Below are 12,145 nucleotides of genomic sequence, written 5' to 3'. Positions count from 1 at the left end.
AAAACCACATTAACACATTTGCTATTTGACCCTGTTGTACTGTATTAGCAGGAAAACACACAGGGGCCCGCTTGTGTGTGCTGTTTTGGTTTACACACACCATGCGCATAAACAAAAAATTGTGTGTGCGATTGTTCTTTTATACGTATAGCTTTTACACAAGTACACTGCAAAAGGTAGGAAGTGCATTCCTAACAAGCTGATAAGTAAATCCATTTCTAGGATGGAACTGGGATTGGAACACCACCAAATGGGAGGAAGACATATGGATTTATCCACATGTCCACCATCAAAAAAAGTTGGCACGTTCTTTAGTTTGCCAAAGTTTACCTTGAAAGGATAGACGTGTATATTTGCATGTGCAAATTAAATTCACAAAGGTTTTCCTTGATTTTGCCGGATAAAATGTGTCTGGAATTTCAGGTATAAATCTGGGAAATTTTGTGAATTCCTGTAAATCTGAATCTACTCTCATACGATGTTGTAAACCTGTGGGTGCAGCATCATGACTTTCTTGTAGTATCAGGATCTTAGTATCAATGATAATGTCAAGTAAGAATCACGAATATTGTCCATTCAGAAATCATTCCACACCTTAATCATAATGTAAAATAATGAACCCGGATACATCCAGTGTAACAAGTTGTAGTAGAGATACATTTCTCCCTAAAATCTGCACACCACTATGGTCTCTGACGAAATGTTATGAGGAATTTCCTCCCAGGATCTAGGCATGGCTAGAAGCTGTGCACACTCTTAGTCAGTTTGCAGAAACAATTGATACTATGTATAAATGTAGTTCATTGGTTCTACTGCTAATACCCTTAAGCAGAAAGTCTTAAACTGGAGACCATGGTGCCATGCTTACACCACAGCAAGAAGACACTAGCGAGTAGCAAGATTAAGAAAAGTCACTGCTGAGTGAACATCTTTGCCAACTCTAATATATTAATTTAAAACCACATAGCACATGAGAGAGAAAAAACTGAAAAGGGGCCTTGGAAATTAACCTCCTAACTTCTATACCACCACTCCTATCCTATTTAACTTGTGAAAACATAGGAGTCCCAGGACCTGGCCATGGCACATAAAGCTTCCCATTTAATATGACGTTTATCTATTCATAGACCTCTAAATATTCGTACCCTATTTTGACAAGTCCTGTTTGGTTTAAATGTAACACACTCCACTGTAGCAAGCTTTAAACTACTAATCAAGTTTCTCATACCCACACTTTCTGTCACCTCAGCACTTTTTAAATCCACAGCATGGTGAAATTATGATTCTTAATTGCCCTAAGATTGTTGGCCAGCAAACTTCTAAAGTAGATTTTAAAGTCCGGTTCAGCAACATATTTCTTCCTCAAATTAATTCCTTGGTACCGCTGCAAGACCTTATCAGCGAGCCCAGAACTTTATCGCACCTGATCGAAGAGCTAGGTCTTGAGAAGTCTTCTGAAGGCCAGCAGGTCCTGGGTCTGTCGTAGGTTGGTAGGGAGAGTGTTCCAGGTCTTGGCGGCTCGGTAGGAGAAGGATCTGCAGAGTCGGTCGTTGAGGTATGCTGGTCCGGCGTTGTGTAGATTTCTATATTTGGACTTAGTCTCTATTTGTTCCAGTGGGACGAAGCTGCTGGCTTTATCTGTTGAGGGCTCCAGGAGGCCTATACTGTTCCAGAGAATAGCTGCTGAACCGGAATTGCTGCTATGTGGAAGAATGTGTAAAAACAGAAAGGTGATGGATGGAATGCTTCAATTAATATCAGTCACTGGCAGTCACTCGGCCCATCCCAATCTACTGTTTTTAGCCCACCATGCCACATCAGTTTGAGCCCAGCAATATACAAATCAATCTTTACCCAGCTCCTCATGGGAACACTCCAGTCCAAACTGCCAGGCTAGGTCCTCCCTGAACCCGAACACAAAAAGCCCAGGCGCAGTTTTGCCCTTATTAGGGGTTTTAGCCAGGAATAGCTTGCTTCCAGTGGCACAGTGAGCGTGGGACCCACATCTGAGCATACCTGGCGCACTTGGGGAATCAAATGAAAAAACAAGGTGATGGATGAAATGCTTAAATGAATCTCTGCCGCTGGCCATTGTTGGTCCACATCCCAATCCATTGTGTTTTATCCATTAGACATCTGGGAGTATGCAACAATGTTCTGTCATACCGATGCCCAATTTATCATATTTGGCCTGTCAATAAAGGGCTTAAACCCTCAGCAGGTACCTTGAGTAAGTGAGTATGATTCAGATTGTCAGAGTATATGCAGAATCAGGTTCTGTCACCCCTGCTCCTCAGACAGGTTCAAGGATGTTCAACCACAGGATGGCAACACTTGGATGTACTACTATGGCATTGGCTTTGGAGATGTAATAAATTACCAAAACAATATGAAATAATCTTGCACACTTCTGTACATTACTATCAATTGCAAGTAAAGATGGGTATGTGTAGTTTTGAATACAGCCACAGTCCTATTCCTGTATGTTGCACCATTGTATTGTGTATATTGTGCCTGGTGTTCTGATGGATTACTGATTGTTCATTATGTCTCAGTGGGATTAGGATGTGGTGCTCAAAACCCACCTGTAAAAAGATTAGTGCAGTTAAGTCTTGCAGAGTGTTCAGGCGAACATCTTGAAATATTACCTTTGGACCAGTCTTTATGTACATCAGTTCCTTCAGTACAAGAACACTTAAGTGAGTTACCCACATTACATAGGTCATCACAGGCACATTTGAGAAGGCTAAAACTAGTTAAACATTCCATGCTGATCATGTGAGCAATCCAGCTCCTCGGTATATGTTTGTTTGGTTACTCACCCCAAAAATATTTGAAGAAGCTTTCTAGGTTGTAATATAAGTTGGGATGATCATTCCCATTTGAAGAGGTTGTGACTCCATTTGCTGTAAGGTTCAAATTGACTTCAATCTATAGATTTCCATGTTTACCAAGGGCATATCTTTTTCTTAATCCTGTACAGATTCAAGTGAATGCTGATAGAGAACATAAAATGCATCAAATTTGCGATGCAAGAATTATCAGAAACCAATTACCATATTTGGTAGCTTGGAAGAGGTTTGATGTTGATGAGCATTTACGGGAAGAAAATTCTAATCTCAATTCTTCATGTTTCTTACATTAATTTGATACATCACAACCTGGCAATCCTAGGACTCTGTTGCTGAGATGACGGCAGGTGGATAGCCACCGTCATGAAGCAGTTGTTGTTCAGGTCTCAGCTGGGCCTGGGTGTCCAAAATCAGGTCACGGCAAAGTCACAGCAATTGAGGAAAGTCTGGAAGCGCATATAGAGTGCTTGTTGCGCCAGACAGGGGGCTTTACGTTTGTGGAGAGGATGCTACACTGTGGCATCTCCGCCATGAACTACACGTTACTCAATTCTTGAACGTGCGTTATTTGCAGATGGTGGTGACCATTTAACTTTTTTTTTGTTACTTATCTTGCTGAGCAATTAAGTTTCTTTGGTGTTCAGGCAGATCTCTTGCATCTTGAAATTGTGATTTATGTTTGAAGAACATGATCTTAAGAGTTTTCAGAGAACAACCATACGTACAGTGAAGTATTCTGTACTCCACTTGTTTGGGAAAACGAAGTTTAAACCAAGGATGAGTAAGAAATATAAATGTCAAACTGTTTTTTATTAGACTTTTTACACTGAACATTTTTGGGAAATTATTACAGGCTTCAGCACTTCATTTCCCTTTTGAGAAAACAGAATGATTTCTATAATAAAAACTGCATTGATATTGTTATGAGTATATTATATGTACTAAGTTGTACGAAGGTTTATCAGAAAAGAACAAACTGATTACATAATGCACTTACGTATGAAGTCAGAATTTCGCAACAAGACTGCTTTCTATTAAGAGAGAGCTGGCTACAAGGAGAAATTCCAAAGGTATACACTTTTACTGTTGAAGTTAGATGGAGAATGTTAATGACCTATTACTAAACCTTTTCATATTTGCATTTACTTTGTCCATTTCAAACTCCAGCCTCTCCTGTCGAGCAGAGTGTTCTCCAGTGTCTGTTTTCTACCTTATCCCATTTCCCCGCTTCCACCATTTATCTCGCTGACAATATCCTATGTGGTCAGTAATGGATGTGCTGATGGGTCTGCATCCCGTAGAATTGAGGGTACAAGGTTAGTGCATTCTGATATGTTGCATAGCCCAGTCTACTATCCAACTTTGGCACAACTGGAGTAGTGGATTTCGACACCAGAGTCTCAGAATTGTGATAATCTATCCAAGATGCAAGAGGTGAACCATTCCCTTCAGACCTAATTAATAGCAGTAAGCAGGCACCATGTAAAAAGCAGGTAGAATAGATGCAAGTCAAGTGCTGTTGTCTTCAAAATCAAAGAATTCAGATCCCTTGGCACGGTCACCTCCCATGCGAGCAACTAAGGACTCCAAGCATTATTATTCACTAGTGACTTCTACCATACCATTGGCAGTTGCTGCTGAAAGAAATCTTTGGAAATGTATTAGTCATTGGCTTTCTTATGTAAACCTACTAGCTTCCCAGATGATCAAACTAAAGTTGCCTTAGTTTTTCCATATGCAGGTGGAAAAGCAGCCAGCTGGACTAATCCACTGATTGAGAGGAACGGCCATTTGTATAATGTTGTGGCTTTTATCTGATCAGATCGAAACATTATTGATAGAAAATCACATATATTTTCTTTAGATAATGAGTTAGTAACAGATAGGTCCATCATGACTTGTTGTGTAATATTACCATGTTCTATCACTTAAGTGCTTGAGACAGGGTAGCCAGAAAATAAAAGAACATCCTTAATGTATGAAGGATTGCAAAATGTATTGAAAATTGTTCTGTCATAGTCCTCCTAGCAAGTGTGCAGAACTAGTAGTGCAGATAGCTCACTGACAGCCTGAGCCCCATCCAGAAGAAGCTAAAGTGCTGTTAATTCAATTAAAATTTGAGAAGAAAAAGGTTACAGTAGTATCTGAGCCCATGTGATTGGGTTGTATCATAGGCCCTATATCTAAGAACAAAGGATAGAAAAGATGTACTTAGAGTTTGTGTTTATATTGTGGGTATGTCAGGTCGTTGTGTTAAAAATTGTACAAGTAAATCTAGATCTGTTGACAATCAGGCATTGGTAACATCACCTGCAGAAAAACATCAGCTTGAAGAAAAATACATTCCTCAAGAATTAAGTGGTCCTGTCTCCCAAACAACTTCCAGGATACTCTGGCCAGACTGGAAGAGGTGGGCATCAGGGGTCGAGGACAATTGACATACGGAATTGAGAGGAAACTCTTTGCATCCGCCAGAGGTGGCTAGTCAAGCTAGCTTTAGACTCCTACAGCTTAAAATCCTCACAGAATACATTACAATGGGTTTAGTTTGTACTTGATGACCTTGGAAATGCCAGAGATATGGCCACCTTCATCTATACAATATGGGAATGCAGCAGGGTTCATCCATTATGGTTGGACATACACAAGGATCTGCATGCACCCTTGACCTCTCATATCTCTTTGCTTGATATTAAAGAGGGAAGTACACATTAATATTTTACAACCTGGGCAAAATGGTGGCACATGGGGATATATCATGATTTTGGGGCTTCAATGCTTGTTCCCATCTAAACACCTGGAGAATGGGAGTAGATTGGTGTACAAAGAAAAAGTCAATATATGAAAGTGCGATCTGCCTGAAGAAGGGTTAAAACATATGGGGAGCAAGGAAACACGACTAACAAAGATGCTCTTCTGTAAAAGCTCCATGACCATATTGCGGTTGGGAGATAGATTGAGAGTACGGAGAGGGAGTGTACGTGCTCTATGGAGACAGCTGAAGATGCACGTCTCTGCTGTCATCAACTAGACCAGGGTTCACCAATGCCGGTCCTAGAGGGCCAGATCAATGCCAGATATTTTAGCACATCCACATTTAGATACATTTAGTTAGCTTAAAAATCTTTTCTGTATCCGGCACAACAGTTCAATATAATCTACTGATAAGAGTGCATGAGTGCCCTTTCTTGCAACATTAGCTTTGTAGACCTGTTTAGTGAGACCAATAAAGAGAATTAAAAAAAACAATCCTTTTGAATACCATGGCTCAGTATAACCATTAGCAAGGGTGAATTCCTATATATGCATAAGAAGAGGACAATATTTAAATTCTGGAATGTATTTGAAAAATCTTGTTTACTTGTATGTATAAGCTTTATTTCGATAACTCATTTCATAAAAGCTGTAAAAACACCAAATAATAAAAACAATGTAAAAAAGTAGACCGCTCATGCAACAGCTTATTAAAGTTAAGAATGTACAAACAATGTGTCTTTTGCTTTGCTGCAACAGAAGGGCAATATGAAATTCAACACCTCAATAGTAAAAGGCAGTTTTAAAACAATATGGTAATAAAACGTATGTTAAAACAATATGAAAGAGCGAAAGGGACATCAGTGTTTGGCAGTTGAGGCCTTTACAACTGGACCCAGTTCCCAAAACTCAGGCTGCCTAAGTATTGGTTATTCCAACCCTCCTCGGGACAATATTGCAAGGAGGCCACAAGCGCCAAAGTGCGAGTGCGTAACATATGGGTAAAAGCATGAAATGCCGTCCTGTGAGCCCTTGTGCGGCTGTGTGTGGTTCCAATCCTGGAGGGTGCTATGACGTTCCTATCTGAGCCTTCCTTCTTATGAGTAATGCGTGGCTTAATAACTTGGCCACTCCGCAAGCAAAAAGTGGTCTGGAATTGGATCTTAAAATGTGCAAGGCAACCGGATGGTTCCGTGTGCCCAGTTGCCGGCAAATTGGTGTAAGCCATTTCGACCTTGGTTTGGCATATAATACAGTGTCTCAACCGGAATGTTATGTAAACAGACAGATGAGGGCGTGAATAAATCACATAGCCCAAGGAAAAAGGAACAAGGGAGACCAAAAGATAATACAAAATTGTTATTCATATATAGAAGCACAATAACACAATTAAATTGTAGAAACCATAACAACCAAAGGTGTACTGTCAAAGTGTGAGTGAATAAAAGCGCAAAGTAGTCTTGTAGCGCTTCCTAGATGCTTTGATCAAAGTGCTTGGCTTTGATTGCTGACTCTAGAAGTCGCTTGTGCCTACAGTCCTTTTTATACCATGAGTATGTTCCCCCTGGAGAGATACTAGACTTTTGATCCGACCTAGGAACTAAGAAATATGAGCTAAATCAGTCGAAAGTTTGTCAGTGTGCAGTGGCTACATCGGCCATTCCACGTTTGCTAGCAAACAAGGACTGGAGCTCGGAAGTGCCTTCTAATAGGTCGTGCTGTAGGCCTTTAATCTTATTTTCTTGAAGAGCCACCTTTTGCCACTTAAAGGATCCCCTGTCATTAGAGGGAGGACCTCACTGGTATAAGTCAGGGGTGGATTGCTCTTGGGGTAATAAGATGCTTTCCACAGAGTTCATGCTTAGGGATAGAGGATTGTGGTCACTCTCTGTTGTTGTACCCACTTTCATGTCAACCACATCTCTCCAAAGCCCCACATCGAGTAGGATGTAATTGATGCGGGATGGGCAACTAACTCTGTTGTATGTGTGTGCACCGTGCCTGTCCAAAGGGTTTCTACCATTCGCTGCCCTCAAGTCAAACTCAACATTAAGGGCATTACAGTGGAGCGCTGTCTGGGTCAGCCCATTTGAGGTTGTCTTCTTTGTTGCCTAGTAGGTCTTCTCTATCAAGAGCCTCAAAAGTGCTATTGAAATCACCTGCTACTATTACTCTTGTGCGAGATGAACAACTAGCTAGGCTTTCTTCCAATAGGATGAGAGTAGGTGAAACTCTGCCCCCTTTAATTCCCCCTAACATAAACGTTGAACAAATCAATGGGATCTCCCCACATGGGTCCCTTAATACCAATCCCTAAAATATCTGGGCTGCAGCTAGAATGGAGGTTAATCTGGCACCCCAGTGCAATGCCCACCAATGACTGAGCTGGTAATGTGCATCTACGTGCTTTACTGATGTCATCATGCAGCGGATCCAATGGATCGCTTAATTGATCAAAGAGTCTCCCCCCTCCTGTCCCCTCCTTGTGCCAAGTCGAGGGACGTTAACCATAAAGATTTTCTGGGTGGACGGCAGCAAGAAAGGACTGGATGTGTTGAATGATTCCAGCCATATTGAGACATGTTTACTTGTGACAAGTAACTTGCTCGACTTCAGGACAAAGATTGACCCCTAAAATGTAATGATTGTTACAAGGAAGCTTTGGACTTGGAGAAATTACGTTTACTAGTAAATAGGCAGACTATTTCAACCCCAACAAGTGGTCATATTAAGATGATCATCAGTTTGTGCTGTGTCTCCACCAGACAAGGAGGACGTGCCTTCATTGTCCCTACTGCTAAAAGGGAGAACATTCGTTAATCATTAATCTGATATTAAAATATTAAAAAACTGAAATGACAATAGGGGTCTATTTTAATCTTTTGCATAACCAAATGAACCCAAAGTAAATAAATATAATTAAAAAAAACAATGCAGTAGAGATTCTGCATTTATTTAGCACCTCAATTTAATAAAAATTCATGGAAAGACACTGAAAAAAGGATGGGAACAAGGGGGAACAAAGATAAGGGAAGATCATGAGAAAAATGGGGCATAATCGGCAAAGCATACATCCTGTGCTTTGTAACCTTTTCCTTCAACAGTTCTAATCCTGATCCATGGTTCTTGAGAAAATGTCCTCAGGGCCTCCTAGGCACAAATGTAACATACTAACTGCCATTCTTTAGAGGCAAAACCCCATTATTTTTCCAGATTAATCTAAACCAACTCTTGCAACTCGATGATAAAGAAGTAGTTCCACTAAAAGCAAAAGATGCACTTTAAAAATGAAAACCTATGTGCAGATAAGCCCACCAAGGCCCGGATTACTTAAAATTCGCATCTTCCTCATTTGCACCACGGTGCACCTTTAAACAAGTGAGCAGGTTGCAAACGGGGGAAATGCAGACTATTATGAAGAATGTACTCCTCCCCCCGGACAGCTGCGAACATATGCTGTACCATTCAAGTGAAATACTGTTTAAAAGCTGCTTGGTGTTTCACAGTACGATCGCCTTGCAGGTGGGTGCAGTGTCACTGACCCTGCTGCAGGAGGATGTCTGGGAGCTTCATGGGACCCCCTTTTCACCGCCGAGAGGGCTGCCCTCAGAGGGTGCACTGACTTTTTCACTGCATCTATTAAGGGCATGTTTGCCTCGGCACCTGTGTCTGTATTATGGCCTGTATGCAGAAGCAAAGTGATTCTCTAATTTGCATGGGTCCACACATCCATGCAAATGAGGGAGCACCTTTTAACAATAGCACTGGCGCTACATGTGCACCAGCACTATCAGTATTACAGACAAGGTCGCACAAGCATCTAGCGCTCCTTATGTGTTACTAAAGTGCCTCCCGGGTGCACAAAGTGGGTGCACATGCCCGCTGTTGCCATGGGCCACTTTCTGTAATATCCACAGAAAGTAGACTCGTTGCCTAGTTTAAGGAATTCTTTCCTCGTGTATCCTCACTAAATGAATCCAAATGTTTTAAGGTCATATCTTTTGGGGAACCTCTGTAAGTCTTTTATCACTTTGGTTGTATTGGACTTGTTTCCTTCTGCTCTCATCATGTTTCCCTGGCGTGGAGGGAATCCCCATTTACCACATCTTAATGAAGGTCATTCCATCCAAATGTTTGCTGTATTTTTCGGTTGCATGAAAATGTATCGCACACAGTTACACAATCTAGATTGACATAACAGATATTGAAGTCAGGAAATGTTGTCAATAATGTATTTCATAATCTTTATCCTTCATCATCCTAAACTGTGTTGTTGTGTTTTAAAAAGACTGATGAGCAGCTAAAGACTGAACCAGTTCAAGAAGATTCTGATCTTGATCGTAAACGGCGCGAGACAGAGGCCCTGCTGCAGAGCATTGGCATATCACCAGAACCACCACTAGGTACTAGATGTTTATATCATATCTTTCTATAGCATATAACTATCATATAAGCCTCATTTATTAGTATTTAATTGTAATATACGTCTTGTTTCAACTAGTGATATGACTACACAGTATGGAAGGATGCTAATGCACGAGTAATTGCATTTATGTCAAAAGTTACAGTGCTGGCTACAAAGTTCATTTTTTTTAGTGTTGCAAGAGTTGGATATGTGACAACCACGTTCTATGGTTGAGCTTTGTAGGTTACGATGGGCAGTCTCGTGCTGCGATCTAAGGAGAGGTGCAGTACTTGGAAGAATAATTAAAAAGGTAGATTTCCAGATTTTTACTAGATGCTAGAAGGTGTTCAGAATTTCTGATTGCTGATTCAACTCCTGGCCTCAGTCAATACACTGCCCTGTAGCACAGTTGAATGCTGGATGCGGAGGCATGCAGTGATCTGCGAGTCATGAATTCCAATCCTGGCAAAGTCAAATGATCCGTTCAATATTTGTCAGGTTTACCTCCACGGGATCCAGTTGTTGAATAAATGGCTCCAACTCCAAATGTCACCAACACCCTGATATATCATACAAGGTGTTCGAGTCATTAGGCGAGGGAAAATAAGAGAAGGAAAAGAAGGGACGGGAAAGGAAGGGGTCATCAGGGAAAGGAAACCTGAAATGACAAAAGACACCTTCATAAACACTAGCATTATACACAAAGCTACTCTCATGAATTCTCGCTAATATGCACCATTTATACCTGCTTAAAGAAAAGAACAAGACCCCCTGCATGTGTCTTTCTCCACACTCCACTACTGCCTTTGGATCTCCTGTAGAAACACAAACAATATATTGATGGCATTCATATGGTACTTTAAAGCAAGAAAACCTCTGTGCTCCTTCAATCACCTAGAACATACCATATGGCAGAATAGAGAGCGTGAGATATTTGGGGTCTGTATCAACAAATAATAATTCAGGAACGTAAGCCAGAACCAAGTCAATAATCAGGACTGTGGGAGGAGACACGGAAGTGTGTAGGAGGCAAGAACCACAACACTCCGCTCCCCTATGCCTGGTAAGAATTCTTCTGAACAAGAACCTCTATAAATTAGAACCAAAGAAACACCAAAGTAGCGCGTATTTGTGTCCACCACTGCGTTCTCCTCCCTTCAACACAAAAGTACAAAACAAAATACGGCTCGGCGTAGTTTTGACCACCACAGCACTCCTCTATAGTCATTAGATTCCTTAGATTAGAAGCGCCGAAAATCACGGCAGCGCGTAGTTTCTGTAATGATGCTCTTTACTCCCCCCAATAACTCTCGGAGTCGGGTGGTGGTACCAACCTCTTTATTCAGGTACATACATACAAGGAGCACAAAGCATGTCCTACGCCCAGCCTGCTCGCGCTCTGAATGCCGCGCTCCGCCTGCCGCGCCTCTACGTCAACGTACGTCACGTAGCCACGTGACGTACCATGCTAGCGTGCTCACTACATATCTCCCTTTTTTCCAACAAATTAAGTGAACAAGTCCTGACTCATATCATAGTCTCTGAACCTCACTGGTGGGACCACCGCCCTGCCCCTTCTCGTCAGTCTTACCGGGGAACTCGCAGTCGTTGCTTCTTCCCTTTGTCCACTCTCTAGCGCAGCCGCGCTAGGCACACTCCGACTGCTGTCTTCCTCCGGCTGACACTCTGCACTTGCCTCTTGATCCTCGTTACTACTTTCTCCAAAGTCCGGGCCCTCACCTCCATAGTCACTGGAGTGGTCACTGTTGCTCTCCCTCTCTTCCATGTTGCCTCTGCTTCTCCAGTTGAGTATTTTATTGCACCTGGCCATGCGATCCTGCGACCACACATTTCCATCGCTCAGCAAAGCCGCCCGGCCCTTGATTTCCACAACTCTCAGGGGCCTGCTGTACTTACTTTCCCCTTTTCTCTGTAGTGTGGGCAATCTTACTCTCACCCATTCCCCCTTTTCGAGGGCAGTGTCTTTTACATTCCTCCTCGCATCGTAGTGTTTGGTATACACTGCTTGTGCCTTCTTTAGATTAGCTTGCACCACTGCCGGTGACCACTCACTCTTAATGACTCTGTCTTTCCATATCCTGTTGTCTTGGGTGAATGGCTCCCGGCCCCTCAA

The 12,145-nt window shown here is 41.9% G+C and overlaps 1 protein-coding gene across 1 annotated transcript in view; it reads left to right on the top strand.

Moving 5' to 3' along the window:
• Positions 1 to 12,145, top strand: part of DYNC1I1 (dynein cytoplasmic 1 intermediate chain 1) — a 1,862,117-nt gene that overhangs the window by 169,366 nt on the left and 1,680,606 nt on the right. The window contains exon 4 of the mRNA XM_086941928.1: positions 9,895 to 10,009. Coding sequence (XP_086798054.1) covers positions 9,895 to 10,009 — 115 coding nt within the window. The remainder of the gene's footprint in view (positions 1 to 9,894; positions 10,010 to 12,145) is intronic.

The sequence above is a fragment of the Lissotriton vulgaris genome, chromosome 10, assembly GCF_964263255.1.
Source record: "Lissotriton vulgaris chromosome 10, aLisVul1.2, whole genome shotgun sequence".
Classification (NCBI taxonomy): Eukaryota; Metazoa; Chordata; class Amphibia; order Caudata; family Salamandridae; genus Lissotriton; species Lissotriton vulgaris.
Note: the sequence above shows the minus strand (reverse complement) of the source record. Positions and strands in the feature narration are given on the sequence as shown.